General features: G+C 43.6%; 1 protein-coding gene across 5 annotated transcripts; it reads right to left on the minus strand.

The window, feature by feature from the left end:
• Nucleotides 1-813: 813 nt before the first annotated feature.
• On the minus strand, nucleotides 814-13627 carry Card6 (caspase recruitment domain family, member 6). Of its 5 annotated transcripts, none has more exons than XM_087618267.1 (4): nucleotides 13508-13570; nucleotides 13113-13401; nucleotides 8381-8908; nucleotides 814-5934 (listed from the first exon to the last, which is right to left on the minus strand). In XM_087618267.1, the coding sequence occupies exons 2-4, from the start codon at nucleotides 13393-13395 to the stop codon at nucleotides 3365-3367; spliced, it is 3381 nt and encodes a 1126-aa protein (XP_087474393.1). In that variant the 5' UTR covers nucleotides 13396-13401; nucleotides 13508-13570; the 3' UTR covers nucleotides 814-3364.
• Nucleotides 13628-21010: the final 7383 nt, after the last annotated feature.

Consider the following 21010-nt stretch of genomic DNA (forward strand, 5'->3'; position numbering starts at 1 on the left):
AGAACATGGTATTAAGGTTAACTTAAAGCCGTGCTCCAGGGTCATGATCACTGGTGTTTAATTCCAGAATAAATTATCCCATTCTCTTTAAGATAAATTAGCAGCAAACATAAGCACACTTAAAACCTATTCATCTTTAATCTTTTTATTAACTTGAGTATTTCTTATATACATTTCGAGTGTTATTCCCTTTCCCGGTTTCCGGGCAAACATCCCCCTAATCCCTCCCCCTCCCCTTCTTTATGGGTGTTCCCCTCCCCATCCTCCACCCATTACCGCCCTCCCCCCAACAGTCTAGTTCACTGGGGGTTCAGTCTCAGCAGGACCCAGGGCTTCCCCTTCCACTGGTGCTCTTACTAGAATATTCATTGCTACCTATGAGGTCAGAGTCCAGGGTCAGTCCATGTATAATCTTTAGGTAGTGGCTTAGTCCCTGGAAGCTCTGGTTGCTTGGCATTGTTGTTCATAAGGGGTCTCGAGCTCCTTCAAGCTCTTCAAGTTCTTTCTCTGATTCCTTCAACGGGGGTCCCGATCTTTAATCTTTTTTAACCGTAATTTCGTTCTTGTCTTCTGTTAAACTGCTTGCTTGCTTCCTCCCGAAGTTGCCAATCAGAATGTAGTTTTTCTGTGTCCTTTGTCTTCAAAAACTCCCTATATGCATTTGGGGCTGCCCTGTGAGAACTGTTTTTCTCCAGGCAGGGATCAGCAGGCTCCATACAGACTCTCGGTTTGAACTTTGGTTGTGTTGAGTGGTGTTTGGGTCTTTACCACATAACGAGAGGGACTTTTACCTGAGAAACTGCCTTCACCTGATTATCTGTTTTTTTTTTTTTTGTTTTGTTTTGTTTTGTTTTTTTGTCTCAGCTATAGAAACCCTATGACACCTCAAGCTGGCCTACAACTCCAGTTCTCCTGTCTTTGCTTCCCTGGTGCTGAGATCACATGTCTATACCAAAATGCAAAGCACAGAATTTCCATGGTTTTGTTTATTTGTTTGTTTTATGAAGATCTTCACTTCATAACAAAGAGCTCTGGAGACTCAGAAAAGTAAAAGTGAGTTTATTTTATAATCTTGTACATTCTGGCAAACAAAAGCAGGGGACAAATTGAGCACAAAGAGCAGTTTTATAACCCAGAACAGAGGTCTCTTCCTTCTTTATGCACTGGCCGAGTGTTCTACTGACATTTTTCTGCTTCTCAACCCACATAATGTGTGGGTTAATTTACATGTTTTATATCCTACTTATTTTAAGGCTTTCTAGGACCATAAACTTTATGTCCAAAAGTCATTAGGCAAGCTTGACTCAGTCATTTTCTTCTCTAAACTTTTGTGTTTGGGTGGGGGTAGCTAGACTAGCCAATGCCAGCAGGGCCCAGACTTAAGTGAGCTGGCTTAGTTGTTCTGAGAATGAACCGTTTTATTTTACTTCTTACATTTATCATTCTAAAAGACAGAATTGTCAGGCAAAATTAAATACTCACATACATTGCCCACTATTTCTTTTTTCATCTTTACAATAATCATGAGAGATTAAATACTCTGAAAACAATATTAACTAACACATGTACAAACACATTATTGTGATATTAGGCTATTCTCAGACACAAATGATTCAAGAGGTGAGTCTCTATCCATGGCTAATACGATTTTTCTTTGAGACTTTGACAGCCATTTTTTTCCCTGATTGACTTCTTAGAACTATTTTACTATTTAAAATTAGACTTATAGGAGTGGGTGGCCTAGCTCAGTGGGTAAAACACATAGGGCTAAGAGGAAAGAACAGACTCTACAACATTGTCTGATGGCCTCCACATACATGCAGTGGCACACATGTGCACACACATACAACACACGCATACAATAATAAAATTAAACTTTAAGTCAAAAAATTAAACAGTCATAAGTTCAAAGATGTGACATTTAGTCCAATTTATAAATCTTACTTTATTTCTTAATGAGGCAAATTTTAAAATCTTCCTTAAGGTGGATAGTTTTTGTGTCTTGAGACCTGGTCTCACTATGTGCTGCTGGCTTGAACCTTGATTTCCCTTCCTCAGTCTCTTAAGTGTAAGGTCACAGTTGTGTTCCCACATGTTCAGATAATGTAGCCTTTTATTGACTCTTGGTGACACTTAAAAACTAAGAGCAGCTCTGGTTAAATACCTGAATCAAATATATTCTTCTATAACACTGCTAACTACGAGAAGCTATCCAAATGTTCAGAACAGTATGAGTCTACAAAAATTATAACCCTCTCAAACATTACTTATAGCCTTTGTAAATTCATCTCAATATTTTCAATTAACTCTAAAATTAAAAACTAACACATTTCTGACTTCAAACCATTAAACTAATATATCAGAACCCCTAATGAGCTAAATTTTCTTAGCTATTATATAAAGAATGATACATATACAAATCAGTACCAAGGTTAAGGTAAAATTGGATGTTTTGCTGATCATTCATTATTTCCGCCTGTAAGGGATAAATGTGGTAGATTGGGGCTATTACCAGAAGCAAGCTGATTTAACTGTACCAATGGTGCAGAGTATCTGCTCAGTGGCTGATCATAAACCCAAAACCAAGGCACCTCTGAAGCAGCCTTTCTTCAACACAGATAAGCTGAACTCCACGTTTTCATCACTTTATAATTACACAGTTTGTCACACACAGGGCTATCAGACAGACCCCATTCACTGGGTTCAAATCTCACATCATCTAATAGGGAGGGTTGGACTCACTGAGCTTATGTAGCCTTAGATTCCACTGCTTCTTATCTTGCATTTATGATTTGACAGTCCCATACCTGTATACGATGACCTTATCTATCCTCAGCTCTTCCCCATCCTGCTCAGCCTAACACCCACCCACTCCTTCCTGCTCCTTTAGGGGGTTAGTTGTCGGTTTGGTTTGGTTGTGGTAACCCACTGAGTGTAATTAATGATGCCTTCTGGAATACTGACTGATTTCTTTGGTTTGATGTTAGATCCAACCCTTTTGTCCCCAGATGGGGTCTCATTTTGTACTATGGCTGATCTAGGACTTGCTGTGTCGTTGTTATGTAGACCAGACTGGCCTCAAACACACAGAGATCTGCCTGCTTCTCCTGAGTTGGGATGACAGAGCCCTCCCATGCTAAACCCTGTAGATGTGTGCCACCATGCCCAGCCAGATTCTACTTTTAACTGCTTTCATATTTTCCACACTTGGATACTTTGCTATGCACTTAAGACTTTGCATAACTTTTTTTGGTTTTGCTACTTTTATCAGTCTTTCACTAAAACTTTTCTTCAGACTGCTATATGAGAAGAATAACTTAAGCAAAGACCATACTTTATTTCACAGATCTCCAGAGTATGTTCTTTAACGTCTCCCTGCTCTTGGGTGGGAGGCCCTGGCCTGTGAAGGCTTGGTCTGGGATGATTTAGGCTGACTGGGTCTCTGCTGAGAAGGCTTAGACTGGGACTGCTGAGGTTTGTGTGCCGTGAACTGAGTAGATTGGGATGGGGAGGATTTTGTTTGGGAAGACTGTAGATGAGCGGGTTTAGCATGGGAAGGCTGCACATGAGTGGGGTTAGCATGAGAGGGATTCGGATGAGAGGGTTTAGCAAGGGAGGGATGGGGATGATTGGAGTTAGCTTGGCTCCAAGAGGTCTGAGAGGGAGTGGGTTTAGCTTGGAAGGCCTTAGAGTGAGTGGGTTTAGCATGGGAAGGCTGCACATGAGTGGGGTTAGCATGAGAGGGATTCAGATGAGTGGGTTTAGCATGGGAGGGATGGGGATGGTGGGAGTTAGCTTGGAAGGCCTTAGAGTGAGTGGGTTTAGCATGGGAAGGCTGCACATGAGTGTAGTTAGCAGGAGAGGGATTCAGATGAGTGGGTTTAGCTTGGGAAGGCTGGGAGTGAGAAGGCACGGGTTGAAAGGGCTTAGGCTGGAAGTGTTTGCTCTGGAAGTTGGGTGGATGGGAGTTGTACTGGGAGGCAGATGAATGTTTATTCCCAGATGTAGATTGAGAGCCTGGTTTGAAAGCCAGATCTGAAGGCCTCCCCTGTGTTGTTCGTTGGGCTTCTTGATGAGAAGTGGGTATTATTCGTTCTTGAATGGCTCCTGCTGGCTGACAGGGCTGAGGGTGTGGATGTTTAATATGGGACTGTGTCCTTATAGATTTTCCAGCTGCTTTAGTCAGCTGCATCCCCTGGGCACGGGCTTTCTCAGAGTGTGGCTTCCCTGTGGCTTTTGTTGCTTGTGAACCAGGAGAATGTATGTGACCAACATGAGAGGCCGCTGTCCCAGACCTCTGACGAGTTCTGGATGTCTGCCTGTTCTCAGGATGAGAAGTCTGTCTCTGCGATCTCCCAAATGGTCCATTCTGATTCTGCTGAGACTTTGCTGAACAATTTGTGAATCTTCCCCTTGAATAACATCTCCAGGGTTGGAAATATTTAATACTAAAGTTTTGCCCTCTGCTGTGAACACTTGTATTCTGGTGTGGGAATGGAAAGAACCACTTAGCCCTCTGCTGTGATCCGAAGTGGGAGCCCATAACCCAGGGGGCATTCAAAGGAACGTGGTAAAAGTTACCTCCAGCTTTGATGGGCAGAGGCCATGGGTGTGCTGGATAAGGCATGTATACTGGAGTCTGATGGAAAACCGGAGCATTCTGACTGTCGTCACATTGAGCCCCTGGCTCTCTGATTGGCTCCTGAGCTCCGCTTTCAGCCGGGCTTTTGGTCTGACTACATGGTTGTTGGTTTTCACCTTCAACTGTTGTGGGGGAAACTTGAATATCTTGAGTAACTTCAAAGTCTTGGTCTACCTGAATGCCCAGCTCCCTGGCCAGAGAGGCCATCTCTTCAAGGGACACACATCTGAGTGGAGAGGACATTACTTCCTGGAGGGCAGCTTGAAGGGCCTCCATAGTCTTCCTTCTATCCCCAGCTTCCTCAGCTTCCCAAAACAGTAGCTGAGATGGCTTCAGTTTTAGGATCCTTTGGAAAATCTGGGCTTCTTCACTCTCCTTAGCCTGGGGACTGAGGATAAAGTAGCACCGTTCAATGGTGTCCTCTCCTAAAAACATTAGCAAGTCCCATTCCTTCTCACCAAGACAGTCTGTGAAAAAGAAAAGACCGGAGGAAACTTCTACCAGGAAACCAAATTGTATCCAAAAGCTTTCTAAATCTCCACGAAGGTTGGCCACAGCAACAGGTTTCTGGAAAGCATGCGGGCTTTCCTTCAGCAACTTGTCAGGAAAGCACCATGTCACTTCCACCAGGCCGTCAGAAATTTGCCGAGGAAGCACAGGGACAGACAGATCCTGATGGAGGAAAATCGGGTATGGTTTCTGCTGGGAGGAGCTGAGCAGTGTGTTAACAATTCTGGACTTGGAGAAGCTGCAGCGTCCTAGTCGCACAAAAGAGATGACAGGCATCTTTGTGAGACCCAGAAATGTGTCTGTTTCCCTGAGGGGCCCTCCTGAGGACTGTGCTGAGGGCTGCTTTAAGTCCTTCATGGCCCCTACCATTAAGAGGTTTTTGTTGTTCTCAGCATCTGGCAGTAGCAGGGGAAGAGCAAACTGGCATTGGTACATGTTTGACATGACTTCACGCTGCAAGGAGCTGTCTGCACAAAGCATGCAGGCGCAGAGGACATCCAGGGGATGGATGGTTTGGGGGTCTCCAATGCCTAACTTCTCTATTCCAGCCGGCAATTCTTCATTCTCTTCACCCGCCACCTCGGGCCTCAGGATAGAATCTCTGGCTGTCGAGTCTAAAGCCTGAACTTTCATCAAGAAATTCCAAGCTAAGTCTCCTGGGGTCTTGGGTGTCCACTCACATCCTCGGTCTATGGAAAACTGCCTCACGAACTCTGGGAGAAGCTTTCTGTTTCTATCCATGTTCAAACAGGACAGGACGTGTTGAAACACTCTTTTTCTTTCTGTAAAGCAGAAAGTACTCGTTATTGCCTCGTTCCCTCCCCTTAAAAGTACGTAATTGACAATTTCATTGGCAAAAGTTGAAACAGCACGAAATGAAAGTCTCACTTCAAGCCCTCCCTGCCCTGTTTTCCTTCCAAGAGACACACAGATGTGGTGCAGTGCGCTTGTGTGTGTGCGTGCGTGCGTGCGTGCGTGCGTGCGTGTGTGTGTGTGTGTGTGTGTGTGTGTGTGTGTCTTACTTTGTTTTTTGGGGTTTTTGTTTTTTGGTTTTTGGTTTTTTGTTTTTGCTGTGATAAAGACTATTAGCTGAAGCACCTTGTGGGGTAGAGGGGTTACTTCGGCTTACAGGTTCCAACCACTGTCTATCATAAAAGGAACGTCAAGTCCGTGTAGGAAGATGCTTATGGCTGGGACTATAGACCCGACTGAAAGCTCATAGCTACGGGACACACTATTGTGATGTGCTAAAGGAACATGTTGTCAAACCGCCTCCTGATGTAGGTAGATTTATGCCCACACACCCGTGTTACTATCAGCCTTAATCAGAAAAGCCTCCTTCTGTAGCAAGTAAATACAGAGTCCCACAGCTGGCCCAGGGGTTGAGAATATGTGACCAGTAAGTGCTTAGCACTTAGAAGAACACGTGTCCCTTCTATGTTTTCCAATGCACAGAGAACATCATGGAAGAAAGGACAGATGGAGACAAGGGACTGGAAAACACTGTCTGCTAGGAATGGACTGCGTGGAATGGTCTCATCAATTCAGAGCCATGTGCACAGAAATGTGCCCGTTGGCATTGTCAGGAGTGGCTGAGGGAATCTGCTGGCAGTGGGTGGCTATTAGGAGGTGAGCCTCTGGTGTAGCACCAGTGAGCTGTCCATGTTCTAGTGTTTGATGCACTTTGGTGCCCTAAAGGCAGCCCTGGACAACTCAGTGGGTCACAAACAGTGGGACCTAATAGAGGGCGGGAGATTCGTTGGGTACAGGAGAGGCTTTGAGGGAATAATAGAAGGTGGTGAATATGGCCAGAATACATAATCTTATATACATAAATGAAATTATCAATGAAGGGATTAATTAAAACCAGAAAAAAATGAATAAGGTATCCCGTACTGCATGATGGGAAGTGATAAACAGTGTTTACTTCTGTTCCTACAGACAGCCTCTACACTCAAGGCTCGGGATCTGCAATTCAAGAAGCTGCAGATCAGAAATGTTATGGGAAAATAGTATGCTTGTTCTGAACAGGATGACTGACTTTGTTCTGGGGAATAGTCATATTTCCCTAAAGAATAACTAGTTACATGGAGTCTGTATTTTGCTAGTGTGAGTATTCTAGGAACTTGGAGGGAAGAGGGAGGAGGGAGAGAAGATGTTAATGGGTGCTGGAGTGCAACAGTTAAGAGTAAGTTCTAGGTCAGGGAGACAGCCTTGTGAGAAAGGCCCTTTCTGCCCAGCCTGATGACCAGAGTTGGATCCCTGAACTCACATGGAGAAAGGAGAACGACTCCTGAGAATTGTCCTCTAGCCTCCATACCCCTCCCAACTCACACACAAATAAATGACCGATGACGTAATTTAACAGCTGCCTATGCATAGAAAAGGGAAGAGTAACTTCTAATATTTTGTATCACAGTAAGACATCTTTGGTTGAGAAACACTAATTTTTCTAGATTAGCTAGCATAGAGAGCTGTTTTACTCTGTGCTTGCTTTGAGATGGGACTGCATTAGCCCAGCTGACATCAAACTTCCTGTCTTCCTTTCCCGGTCTCCAGAGTGCTGGCATTTTCCCCTACACCCAATAAGAGATTTCTGAATGTTCCCAAACAAATCATGTCTCGGGTAAGAGACATGCCAATTACCCTCAACTGACTATTGCACATTGTTCATATTTATTCAAACGTTACACTTACACTCCGTAAATACATGTAATTATATCAGTTAAAAATAAAACATATCAAAGACTGTGTAGAGGTTGTATACAAGTGTCAAGTCTCTCTCTCTCTCTCTCTCTCTCTCTCTCTCTCTCTCTCTCTCCCTCCCTCCCTCCCTCCCTCCCTCCCTCCCTCCCTCCCTTCCTCTCTCAATTTTTTTGAGACAGGTTTTCAGTAGTGATCCTCCCGCCCCAGCCTCTGAATGCTAGGATTTCAGGCATGAACCACCAGGCCTGGTTCACTGCGCCATTTTAAATAATCCACAGATTTTGGTAGCTGGAGGAGATCTTCAAATCTGTTTCCCTCGGTCACGGAATCTTTCTACTGTACTGTCTCCCACTTCCCAGACCTGAGAACCCCTTCGTTCAATACTCTCCTTTTGAGAAAGCCAACCTAGAGAAACCCCAGGTTTCTGAGTAGCTGATTCACCCTATCATGTCCCCTCTCCCTGTGTCATGGCACCTTCTTACCCCATTTTAAGTTGCCTAATTGATTACACTGTCTCCATACCTTCAGCGCTTTTCTCCCCTTCCAATGGAACGCAGGTCTCTGAAGTATCGTCGCAGCTACTGTCTTCACCGGAGGAGCCCATGTTTTCCTCATACTCGCATTCCTCCTCACTATCATATACAAAGCACTGTGGGTCATCGCCGGCCCCTTCCTCCAAAACATCTTCAGGGTACCCAAGAGACTCTTCACCTTCCCCTTCTTCTAAGTACAGCGAATCATCTGGCTCCTCGTATCTCTGCCCGTCGCTTAAGAGGGAGATACTTGCTGGAACTTCATACTCAACTCCTTTGACTGAACGCGGAGCGGTGACTTGCTGTGCACCACGCCCTTCCTGATTCTCCCAAGAAGGTACTTCCGGTTCCCTGTGGCTGCTTTCCTTGCAGGTGAAGAACTCCGGAGCTCCCAGACCCGGGCATTCTTTCTCTTCTGAGAGCTCTGCTATTTCTGGGGTTATGGTCCCAAGAGAAAAGGGATCTTCCAAACCCCTGCTCACCTCGACAACCTCTCCAGTCCCCTGCCGTGGAACTTCTGAAAAAAATAAGCATTTCATTATCACCTCTGATTTTTCCAACGTAAGAATTTTAAATTACCTTATGTCTCTCGTCCTCAAAGCATCACCCTTTCATTTTATTTCCTTTTCTTCCTTTCTTTCAAACAAAGTATGTTGTCTGTGTTGACCTGGCTGACCCAAACTCTTTTTTTTTTTAAACATTTTTTTTTTCTTCATTAACTTGAGTATTTCTTATTTACATTTTGATTGTTATTCCCCTTCCCGGTTTCCCGGCCAACATCCCCCTAACCCCTCTCCCTTCCCTTCTACATGGGTTTCCCCTCCCCATCCTCCCCCCATTACTGCCCTCCCCCCAACAATCACGTTCACTAGGTGTTCAGTCTTAGCAGGACCCAGGGCTTCCCCTTCCCCTGGTGCTCTTACTAGGCTATTCATTGCTACCTATGAGGTTGGAGCCCAGGGTCAGTCCACACACGTATGGTCTTTAGGTAGTGGCTTAGTCCCTGGAAGCTCTGGTTGGTTGGCATTGTTGTTCATATGGGGTCTCAAGCCCCTTCAAGCTCTTCCAGTCCTTTCTCTGATTCCTTCAACGGGGGTCCTATTCTCAGTTCAGTGGTTTGCTGCTGGCATTCGCCTATGTATTTGCTGTATTCTGGCAGTGTCTCTCAGGAGAGATCTACACCCGGTTCCTGTCAGCCTGCACTTCTTTGCTTCATCCATCTTATCTAGTTTGGTGGCTGTATATGTATGGGCCACATGTGGGGCAGGCTCTGAATGCTGGCCAAACTCTCGAACTCAAATAGATTCATGCCACAGTCACCCCCACTAACTGGGGCTGCAGGAAGGCAATCAATCAATATCTCTCATTTCATTGGATGACCGAATGCCTATTTTATTTCCTCAGTCGCAACAAATCAGTTATCAGAACTTTGTTCTTCCCACAGAGGAAAAGATCAGAACAGTGTTGCCTCTGATAGCAGCTTCACAGGGTAAACAAGCAAAAAGCAATGTATTTGTTACGAACAGTATTTAATTATACACTTGATGCGGCGACCCACAGTCAGATTTCTTTGGGCCATTGCTAAGGAAATCTGATCCCAGTAATTCCTAACAAGTGAGACAATTACTGTATTATAGAAATAGTAAAAGCTACTTTTCTAGGAGTATGAGGCTTGGGAAAGTTAGTTTCAACTGTCAGCACTACTTAGAATTACCAGGGAAAAGAATCTCAGATGAGGAGTTTCCTGCATTGAGTTGGTCACTGGGCAAGGCTGTGAGGAATTGATTCAAATTAACTGTTCTGGGAAGGCCCAGGCTAGCCACTGTGGGTGGTAGTAATCCCTAGGCTGGGAGTCCAACCTGCATTAGGTACAGAACCCAAGCTGAGCTCCAGCAAGCATGTCTGCATTCTTTCGATTCTGCTCTTGACTGTAGAAATGATATGACGAGCTCTCTCAAGCCTCTGCCTCTGTGACATCTCCCACAGTGATAAATATAACCTATAATTATAAACTAAAAATAAACCCACAAACACTGCTTGTTTGTCAGAACAGAGACTGGAAAGAAACTAGAACAAAACCTGTGCTACAGTAAGGATCATGAGCACACACAGCTCCTACCTTTCTATCATCCCTTAAAATCATCCAGGCCCATCTTTTAGATTACTTTTTTTTTTTTTTTTAAAGGAGTTACAACTCCCTCTAGTGATCATTTCCTGAATTGCTGAACAATACGGTAGAATTGTTGCCCCTCCCCCATGTCATGAGTTATCTTTGGCAACATGTCATTTCTTAAATTCTTTTAAGATTTATTTATTTATTTTATGTGAGAACACTGTGGCTCTCTTCTTTTTAAATTGGATTTTTTTTATTTATTTACATTTCAAATGTTATCCCCTTTCCCAGTTTCCCATCCATAAACCCCCCATCCCATCCCTCTCCCCCTTCTTCTATGAGGATGACCCCCTGCATCCACCCACTACTTCCTGCCTCCCTGCCTTGACATTCCCCTACACTGGGGGATTGTGTCTTGGCAGAACCAAGGCTTCTCCTCCCATTGGTGCCCAACAAGGCCTGTTGCTGTCTTCTGACACATCAGTAAAGGGCATCGCATCCCATTACAGACGGTTGTGAGCCTCCATGTGGCTGATGGAAATTGAACTCAGGACCTCTGGAAAAGCAGTCTGTGCTCGTAACTGTTGGTTCATCTCTCTAGCCCCACAATATGTCATTTTTAAAGATGCTATAAATTTCTATTAGTTCTTACTAACTATACAATTCTTTGTGGAATTCTCTGTCTCTCTCTCTCTCTCTGTCTCTCTCTCTCTGTCTCTCTCTCTCTGTCTCTCTCTCTCTCTCTGTTTCTCTCTCTCTCTGTCTCTCTCTCTCTCTCTCTCTCACACACACACACACTCACACACACACACACGTGCGTACACTTCCCTCTCTCCTCCAGCTAGTCTTTCTATTCCCAAAAGGTGCTCTCTCCTACTTCCTTGTCATACATATTTAATATGCATATACAGAAATGTAGCTTCCACATATGAAATTTTAAAAAAGACCAAGCAAAGATAATTAGGTGATAAAAAAGGACAGAATGCAGGTAAAAGATTATATGCATCATGAAAGAAGATATAAAGCTATTTTATTTAAAAAATTTTTTAAAATGGATCCCACCTGGGTGGGGACTCATCCCATATGCAGCCACCAAACCCAGACACTATTGCTGATGCCAAGAAGTGCATGCTGGGGATTTAGCTCAGCGGTAGAGCGCTTGCCTAGCGAGCGCAAGGCCCTGGATTCGGTCCCCAGCTCCAAAAAAAAAAAAAAAAAAAGAAGTGCATGCTGACAGGAGCCTGATATGGCTGTCTCCTGAGAGGCTCTGCCAGAGCCTGACAAATACAGAGGCAGATGCTTGCAGGCAACCATCAAACTGAGCACTGGGACCCTAATGGAAGAGTTAGGGGAAGGACTGAAGGAGCTGAAGGGAATTACAAGTCCATAAGAAGAACAACATTACCAACCAACCAGACCAAACCCCCCGCACCCCACCCCCGGCAGAGCTCCCAGGGACTAAACCACCAACCAAAGAGTACACATGGAGGGACCCATGGCTACAGCTACATATGTAGCAGAGGATGGCCTTGTCAGGCATCAATGGGAGGGGAGGCCCTTGGTCCTGTGAAGGCTCAATTCCCCAGTGTAGGGGATGCCAGGGAGGTGAGGTGGGAATGGGTGGGTGAGTAGGAGAGCACCCCCATAGAAACAAAGAGGAGGTAGGATAGGATGGGGGCTTGAAAGGGGAAACCAGGAGGGGGATAGCATTTGAAATGTAAATAAATAAAATAACCAATAAAATTTTTTTCATACAATTATTTTCTGAGAGGGATTAGGATAGGGAAAAGTATAGTCAAAATATATTATATTTTTAAAAAAACCTACTTCCTTCTCCCAGTTTGAACTCCATTATAGTTTCTTCCCCCTCTGTTATGTGAATAAGTAAATTAAAATGTAATTAAAAGTCAAAAAGTTGAGGACTTAAAACCCTGAGTGAAGTTCTGTGGCTTCATGGACATGCTAACTATATAGACATTCGCAGCAATGGATAAAGTTTGGGACTGGACACATTTTTTGAGTGGCTTCCTAAAACTAGCTGTGTTTTACTTGTGAACTAAGGAGAATAAGCAGATTTTTTAAGAAAGAAAAAATAAGCGTGTTTCAATTTCAAGGCCTTAAAACCTTTACTGTTACTCAAATGGAGAGACTATACTCCCAGACTTCTACACTTCTAAACTGCTGTTCTCATCACAGAGAATAGGATGCTACAGACCGTCCAACTGCTTCACTTAAAAGATATTCCCTGTGCCTTCCCTTTAGGGTGTTTATCCACACACACTGCCTGAGGTCTCCAGGGAGGTAAACATCACCAAATTTACTCACGCAAACAGCAGAGCCCTAGATGGGGCCAGTATCAACAGGTGTGCTCTTTCCAAGTCCCTGCCAAAGGGGCATCGGATAGTAGTTCAAAGGCTGCTGGTACTGTGTGACCAGCCATTACGTGACTCCTGAATCAGTGAGATCCACTGCCCCCTGCTTTCTGTTTTACCTTTCAGTAAAAATCTTCTCAGGACATCAAATCCAAACAACAGGCAACAATTCTTTTTCTCTTCCAGAAAATCTGCTTCTTCCCCACTTGGCTTCAAAATTTAAAAATTCAACTTACCCTGCTTTAAACCCAAGGTGGAAGCTGACTGTGGAAAGGCATTAGACAGACACTTGAGGAAACAACAACAGCTGTCCTCTCCCTTCTTCTGGATCAAAATTAACAGCTTCCGGCTTTTCTTCAGAGGATCTGTAATTGCCTCTAGAGTCTCATACTCCTCCTCAGAAATCAGTCTCCGAGAGGTTAACGTGTCCAAGATAGAGTCGGGATCTTGTTGGAGGACACTGAGCAACTTTGTTCGCTGTTTTTCTATGATTTCTGAGGAAGCACCCTCTGAAGCCATGGCTTTCTCCAAACCAGGAAATGGATCAGGTCATTCTGGCACAGAAAGAAATCTGTGTTAACAAAGAAAGACAGAAATCCTACTTAGCAAAGATAAAACATGCCAAAAATACCTTCTGTTGGAGAGAGCAGAGAGGAACAAACACTGGAAGGGAAGTCAGCCCGGAGCACTCTGTGGTTTCCTGTTGCTGAACCTTTATCTGATTGTTCAGCGCGCATGCGTGTGTGTGTGTGTGTGTGTGTGTGTGTGTGTGTGTGTGTGTGTGTGTGTGTGTAATCACTTACTGAGAAAAGAATTCAAGATCTCATGCTGTTCTACTACTGATCTATACCCATGACCTTACTCTCTGCTCTTTTTGATGGCTAGACTAAATTTCACTAATACTGGACAGTGGGGGAGACAAATAACCCTATTAAAAAATGGGGTTCAGAGCTAAACAAAGAATTCACAGCTGAGGAATGCCGAATGGCTGAGAAACACCTAAAGAAATGTTCAACATCTTTAGTCATAAGGGAAATGCAAATCAAAACAACCCTGAGATTCCACCTCACACCAGTCAGAATGGCTAAGATCAAAAACTCAGGTGTCAGCAGATGCTGGCGAGGATGTGGAGAAAGAGGAACACTCCTCCATTGTTGGTGGGATTGCAGACTGGTACAACCATTCTGGAAATCAATCTGGAGGTTCCTCAGAAAATTGGACATTGAACTACCTGAGGACCCAGCTATACCTCTCTTGGGCATTTACCCAAAAGATGCCCCAACATACAACAAAGACACGTGCTCCACTATGTTCATAGCAGCCTTATTTATAATAGCCAGAAGCTGGAAAGAACCCAGATGCCCTTCAACAGAGGAATGGATACTAAAAATGTGATACATCTACACAATGGAGTACTACTCAGCTATCAAAAACAATGACTTTATGAAATTCATAGGCAAATGGATGGAATTGGAAAATATCATCCTGAGTGAGGTAACCCAATCACAGAAAAACACACATGGTATGCACTCATTGATAAGTGGCTATTAGCCCAAATGCTCGAATTACCCTAGATGCACAGAACATATGAAACTCAAGGAGGACCAAAATGCGGATGCTTCACTCCTTCTTTAAAAGGGGAACAAGAATACCCTTGGCAGGGAATAGGGAGGCAAATTTAGAATAGAGGCTGAAGGAATGCCCATTCAGAGCCTGCCCCACATGTGGCCCATACATATACAGCCACCAAACTAGATAAGATGGATGAAGCAAAGAAGTGCAGGCTGACAGGAATTGGATGTAGATCTCTCCTGAGAGACACAGCCAGAATATGGCAAGTACATAGGCGAATGCCAGCAGCAAACCACTGAACTGAGAATGGGACCCCCAGTTGAAGGATTCAGAGAAAGGACTGAAAGAGCTTGAAGGGGCTTGAGACCCCATATGAACAACAATGCCAACCAACCAGAGCTTCCAGGGACTAAACCACTACCCAAAGACTATACATTGACTGACCCTGGGCTCCAACTGCATAGGTAGCAATGAATAACCTAGTAAGGGCACCCGTGGAAGGGGAAGCCCTTGGTCCTACCAAGACTTAACCCCCAGTGAACATCATTGTTGGGGGGAGGGCAGTAATGGGGGGAGGATGGGGAGGGGAACACCCATAAAGAAGGGGAGGGGTAGAGGTTAGGGGGATGTTGGCCTGGAAACCGGGAAAGGGAATAACAACTGAAATGTAAATAAGAAATACCCAAGTTAATAAAGATGGAGGGAAAAAAAATACTGGGCAGTGGGGAAAATGCCACAAATGGTGGCACACACCTATGATCCCTGCATTCAGAAGGCAGAGGCAGGAAAATCTGAATCACTGCAATTTCATGGCCAGCTAGTCTACACAGTTTGTTCTAGGCCACCCAGGACCACACAGTTAAACTCTTCTCTCAATAAAACAAAGCAAGAGATTAGGTGACCATCAAATTGGGTTAGGTGTTCCTGCTCTGCCCTATACTGCGATGGTATAAATGTACATCGACTGATTTGTGGAGAGTAATCCTCAAATGCAGGTTAAAAAAATAGAGCAAGATAAAAATGTTAAATGTATAACCTTCACTCTAGCAATCCCACCTTTGGAAATGTAGAAGTTGGAGCGATGGCTTAGTAGGAAGAACACTGTTGTTCTTACAGAAGACCTGGGTTCAGTTCCATAAATTCAGTTCCAAGAGATCCGACTCCCTTTCTGACCTCCATGGGCACCAGGCACACACATGGTACACATCTGTACGTACAAGCAAAAAAATTCATATATATATAACAAAATTAAAATAAATCTAAAAATATTTAAAGAAGATATTAGATTCACACAACAAATATACATATAAAATATCTATTCCAAATGTATAATAACAGAAAAGCAAAAATAACCTAAATTTCCATAAATCGGAGATCTGTGAAATAAATAACAGTAAAATACCAAAGAACTATTAAACTGGTAAAAAGTTTTACTAATTTGTGAGACATCATGCAGATGCACAGAACTGACCTGATTCCCCCTGGGAGAGTAGCCAGTGTTCTTTTTTTTTTTTTTTTTTTTTTTCTTTTTTCTTTTTTTTCGGGGCTGGGGACCAAACCCAGGCTCTACCACTGAGCTAAATCCCCAAACCCATAGCCAGTGTTCTTAACTGCTGAGCCATCTCTCCAGCTTCCTGCTAGACTCTTTCAAAGGATAAAGTGGAGCCTAACAGTGATGATAAACACATGGTATTATTTTGGAACATAGCAAGGTACCGATCCCATTTAAAAAAAGAAACAGGGTAAGATAACACATACCTTTAAGCTCAGCTCTGGGAGGCAGAGGCAGGTGGATTTCTGGGAGGCAGAGGCAGGTGGTTCATGGCCAGCCTGGTCTACATAGAAAGCGCCAGACCATCCAGGGATATATAGTATAATACATACAGTATCATCACAAAATTAGACAAACAAACAACAAAAACAAGTAGTACGTAAGCTAGGCATGGTGGCATATGCCTTTAGCTCTGGGGAGGCGGAAGCAGAGAGATATCTGTGAGTTGGAGACTGTTCTACATACCAAATTTCAGTTTAGCTAGAGTAGCGCAGTGAGACCCTGTCTCAGAAAAACAAAACGAAGACAGTCTGCGCACAGCGTATGTCTACAGCACACATAGCAAACATTTTTATAAGAAGATAATCAAGACAGTCCAGATTTTAATACTGGCTACTTCTGAGGTTCAGATTATGAACAGGTTTATATTTTGTACTTTAAACACTAATACATTTTAGTGCTGGAGAGAAGGCTTGACAGCTATGAGCACTTGCGGCTCCGACAGAGGACCTTGGTTTGATTCCCAGCATCCTCATGATGGCTCCCAACCTGCTGTTGACTCCACTTCCAGGAAGTCCAGTGCTCTCTTCTGGCACCAGGCAAACGTGTGCTGCACATGCACACATGGAGGCAAAACACTCATGCACATAGAATAATTTTTAATTTATATTAATTTTTTTGAGATAGGATCTCTCTCATGTAGCCCTGCGGTCCAGGAACTCATTATGTAGACCAGGCTAGCCTGAAACTTACAAAGACACACTTACCTCTGCCTCCCAAGTTTCTATAATTAGAGGCATGTGCCACAACACACAGCAAAAATTGTAATTGTTTTTATTAGCAGACATTTTCTCATTTTTATTAAAATCATATCATTGGTCTTTAACTATAATTATGTAGTTCATGAGAATGAAAACAACCTAAATATCAGTAAGAAAATAAATAAACTGTGGAATTTCACTAAAAATATTTTTTAAGACTTTTATTATGGCTAGGTGGTGGTGGCAAATGCCTTTATTCCCAGCATTTGGGAGGCAAACAAATCTGAGGTGGAGGCCAGCTTGGCCTATGGAGTGAGTTCCAGGTCAGCTAGGGCTACACAGAAAAGCACTGTCTCAAGAAGCAAAAACAAAACTAAACAACAACAAGAGATTTTTTTTATTTACATGTCTGTCTGTCTTTCATACGTGTGCAGGACCACCCAAGGGCAGAAGGCATTAGATTCCTGGAGTTTCAGGTAGTTATAAGTTGCCTGATATGTGTGTGTGTGTGTGTGTGTGTGTGTGTGTGTGTGTGTGTGTGTATACCTCACATGCATGTGTATGCAAGTGCACATGAAAACCCCCATCCCTAGGAATATTCATGAAGTCATTAAGATGTTATTAGATGGGCAAAGTAGACAGAAGGATGAATTACTCGATTGCAACAATTGCAAGGTAGCCTGGCCCACCTCAGAAAACCCATCACTAGCCAGGCATGGTGGCCCACACCTTTAATCCCAGTACGTGGGAGGCAAAGGCAGGCTAAATGCTATCTCTGTATTGAAGGCTTCCCTGGTCTACATAACAACTTCCTAGCCAATGAAGACTACACAGTGAGGTCCTGTTTCAACCCTCCACAGGGAAAAACACACACACACACACAAACATGTGCAAAGAAATAATAAATATAAGGTTCAGAATTATACTTATTCAAGTGGGGGGAAGACGGGACAGGTACAAAATGAGATGAGTAGAGGAGCCTATGTAGTTTGATGCAAGGTTTCTTGGGATAAGTTACTGTTTTTATTAGAAAGAAGTGGTATGTAAATAAAGGTAGGCAGACAGAATCAAGGTAATTAACGTATTCAACGCCTTGCTTATTTACTTTTTTTTCTTGTCTAGCTGCAAGGTGGGGTCCTCTAACTGCTCCCCAGTTTCCGATGCTCACAAGTTTAATAAAGAGGTTTTGTTGCTTGTGTCTAGGTCGGTCTTTTATTGCTGTGTAGAGACACCGTGACCGCAGCAACTCTGACAAAAGAAAGCATTTAATTGGGACTTGCAGCTTCAGGAGTTTAGTCTGTTGTCAACATGGAGGAGAGCATGGCAGCATGCGGGCAGACACGGTGCTAAAGTAGCTGAGAGTTCTAGATCCAGATCTGCAAGCAGCAAAACAGACGCTAGGCTCTACCTTGTGTCTTTGAAACCCCAAAGCCCCCAAACCGCCAGGGACACACTTCCTCTAACAAAGACCACACCTCTAATCCCTCTTAAGTGGTGTCACTCCCACTTGAAGGCCAAGCATTCAAATATGATGGCGAGACTCTATTATTAAAGACAACACTCTCTTATGCCATCAAACAGAGGAGTAGAGCTGGTGCCCAACCAGAAGTTTCACCCTTACTGACTAATACTCGTGGTACAGAATGTGCTTTACACAGAAGCAGAGGTAAGAAGCAGTCACCAACAGCACTTAGTCTGTGAGTTACTACACTAACCTCCTGGAAAGATATAATGGTACAACAGTGACATAAATATGGGCATAACCAACTTTCTGATGGAACTTAAGGCCCACTCCATGAGATGGCACCATACCTGACGTGCATGGGTGGCCAAGAACCTGAGACTAGATCAGTCACAGGCTTAGGGGACATCGACTACTTTTATTCTGCTAAAAGAGTGTAAGAACGTCACGATTCCTAGTGACATGTTGCTATACCCATAAATGAGCACCTGGCTCAACCCACATCAGACAAACTTCTTTCTGTAGTTGGGCGCTAACAGAGACCCACAGTTGGACAAAGAATGAGAGATTTTGGAGCACGCCTTCCTAAATGGGATGTCTTCATCATACCCCTCCCTCCTTTCCAGGCTCAGGGACCTATCTGGAAGGGGAGATGGAAAGTACCAGAAGTGATGGGTGACTTCCGAGGAAACAGTGACTTTCAGATACAATAGAACTGACACATGTTTGAACTCACAGAGGCTGGGGTAGCACCTACAAAACTTGCACAGGTTCAAGCCAGACAGGGGGCATGGCCATGAGAGAGGGAAGTGAACATTTCTGGCAAAAGGAAAAATTGGTTTCTTCCAAAAGAGTCTCACTGCATATATCAACATTATTTCAGGGCAGGCCCCATGCCCAGGAGATCTTTTGATCTTTTATTTGTTTGTCTTGGTTTTCATTTTTGTGTTTTTGTGGCAGGAGTGGGGGTAGATGAGGGTTTTGTTTCTTGCTTGTTTTTTTTTTTTTTTGGTTTGTTTGTTTTTAAAGGAGAGAGAAAAACATAAACTTTGACAGGTAGGGAGTTGGGGAGAATATGAGAGAAATTGGAGGAGAAAAACAGGATCAAAAGATATCACATTAAAATATTTTTCAGTTAAAAAATTTATTTCTTCAAGAAAGAATGAGGAGGAAAATGAAAATCCGACCTACTGCCGACTGTTGTTGGTCAGACTTGATGGTTTTAGCCAGGTGATGGCGGTGGTGCTGCAGGCGTTTGATTCCAGCGCTGGGGAGGAAGAGGCTGGCAGATTTCTGAATTGGAGGCCAACCTGGTCTACAGAGTGAGTTCCAGGACAGCCAGGGCTACAAGAAGAAATACTGTTTCACAAAGAGAGAGAGAGAAGAGAGAACCCACAGAAAAGATTCTTAGCAGGACCATAAGTGCAGAATACAGGATTAACCTGCTCTTTATAGCTGCCAAAAAGTAAAATGGTAGTGGGTGAGTACCTAGGCTGAAAGTCTTCATCTGAAGCTGGGTGTAGTGGCACACTCCTTTAATCCCTTGGCTCCAGAAACAGAGGCACACAGATCTCTATGAGATCTCCATGAGCCCAGTTTTCAAAGCTAGTTCCAGGCCAATCAATGATAGAGACCTTGTCTCTAAAAAAACAAAACAAAAATGGTTCACTGTTTCAGAAACTGACAAACTGGGTGTGGTTAGCTTATGTCTGTACTACCTGCCAGCACCTGGGAGGCTGAGGCAGGAGGATTACTTGGCTTCAAGAGTTGAGGTCACCCTGGGCATAAACCTGCATAAACCCTGTCTTAAAAATGTAAAGGAAAACAAAAAAAAGAAAAAGAAAAAGTAATGTTCCGCTGCTGCTGACCTACCTAAACTTAACAGTTAGGTAGAAACCTGGAAACTTTGAAGGGGCTTCCTAGACCCCTGGAGCATGAATTTCAGGACAAAAACTATCTCACATTAGCAGGAAGAAAAAATTATTTCACTGTCTGATGTCTTCAGCTGTAGGTTTGTCTTTGGATAAGGACAGTGACATCATACCTCTCAGGGGTGGGCTCGTTGGTGGTTAACGCCCATCCCACCCTTTCTTCAGTAATCTCATTGGTCATAGTCCCGTGCTGTAGACTCAGCGACTCCATGACCCCACCCCAAAATAGCTGTTTAATACTCACAGCATGTGTTAGGTTACATGATAAATAGTGAGGTTGCAGATAGCATTAAGGTTTCAGATTAGCTAACCTTGAGATGGAGAAATTATCTAGGTGGAGTGGATGTAATAACAAGGGGTCTTAAATGGAGAAGGACTCAGAAAAGGGTAATATACAATGTGAGGGAGGTTATTACTGCCCTGCAAGATGGAAGACAGAAATTAAACGGAGACCGGGACAGAGCTCACCTCAGCACTACGTTTTAACTGTCAATGGTTTAAAAATTATGTTAAAAACACTTATGAGAGTCAAAAGATTTTTATATGCAACACATTTTTGTTATCTGTAGGTACAAAAGCACGAGTGGATCTCTAAAATTTATTTCCCGTAACTGAAACTTTGCACCCATTGGCTAAA

The sequence above is a fragment of the Rattus norvegicus genome, chromosome 2 (genome assembly GCF_021556685.1).
Source record: "Rattus norvegicus strain SHRSP/BbbUtx chromosome 2, alternate assembly SHRSP_T2T, whole genome shotgun sequence".
NCBI lineage: Eukaryota > Metazoa > Chordata > Mammalia > Rodentia > Muridae > Rattus > Rattus norvegicus.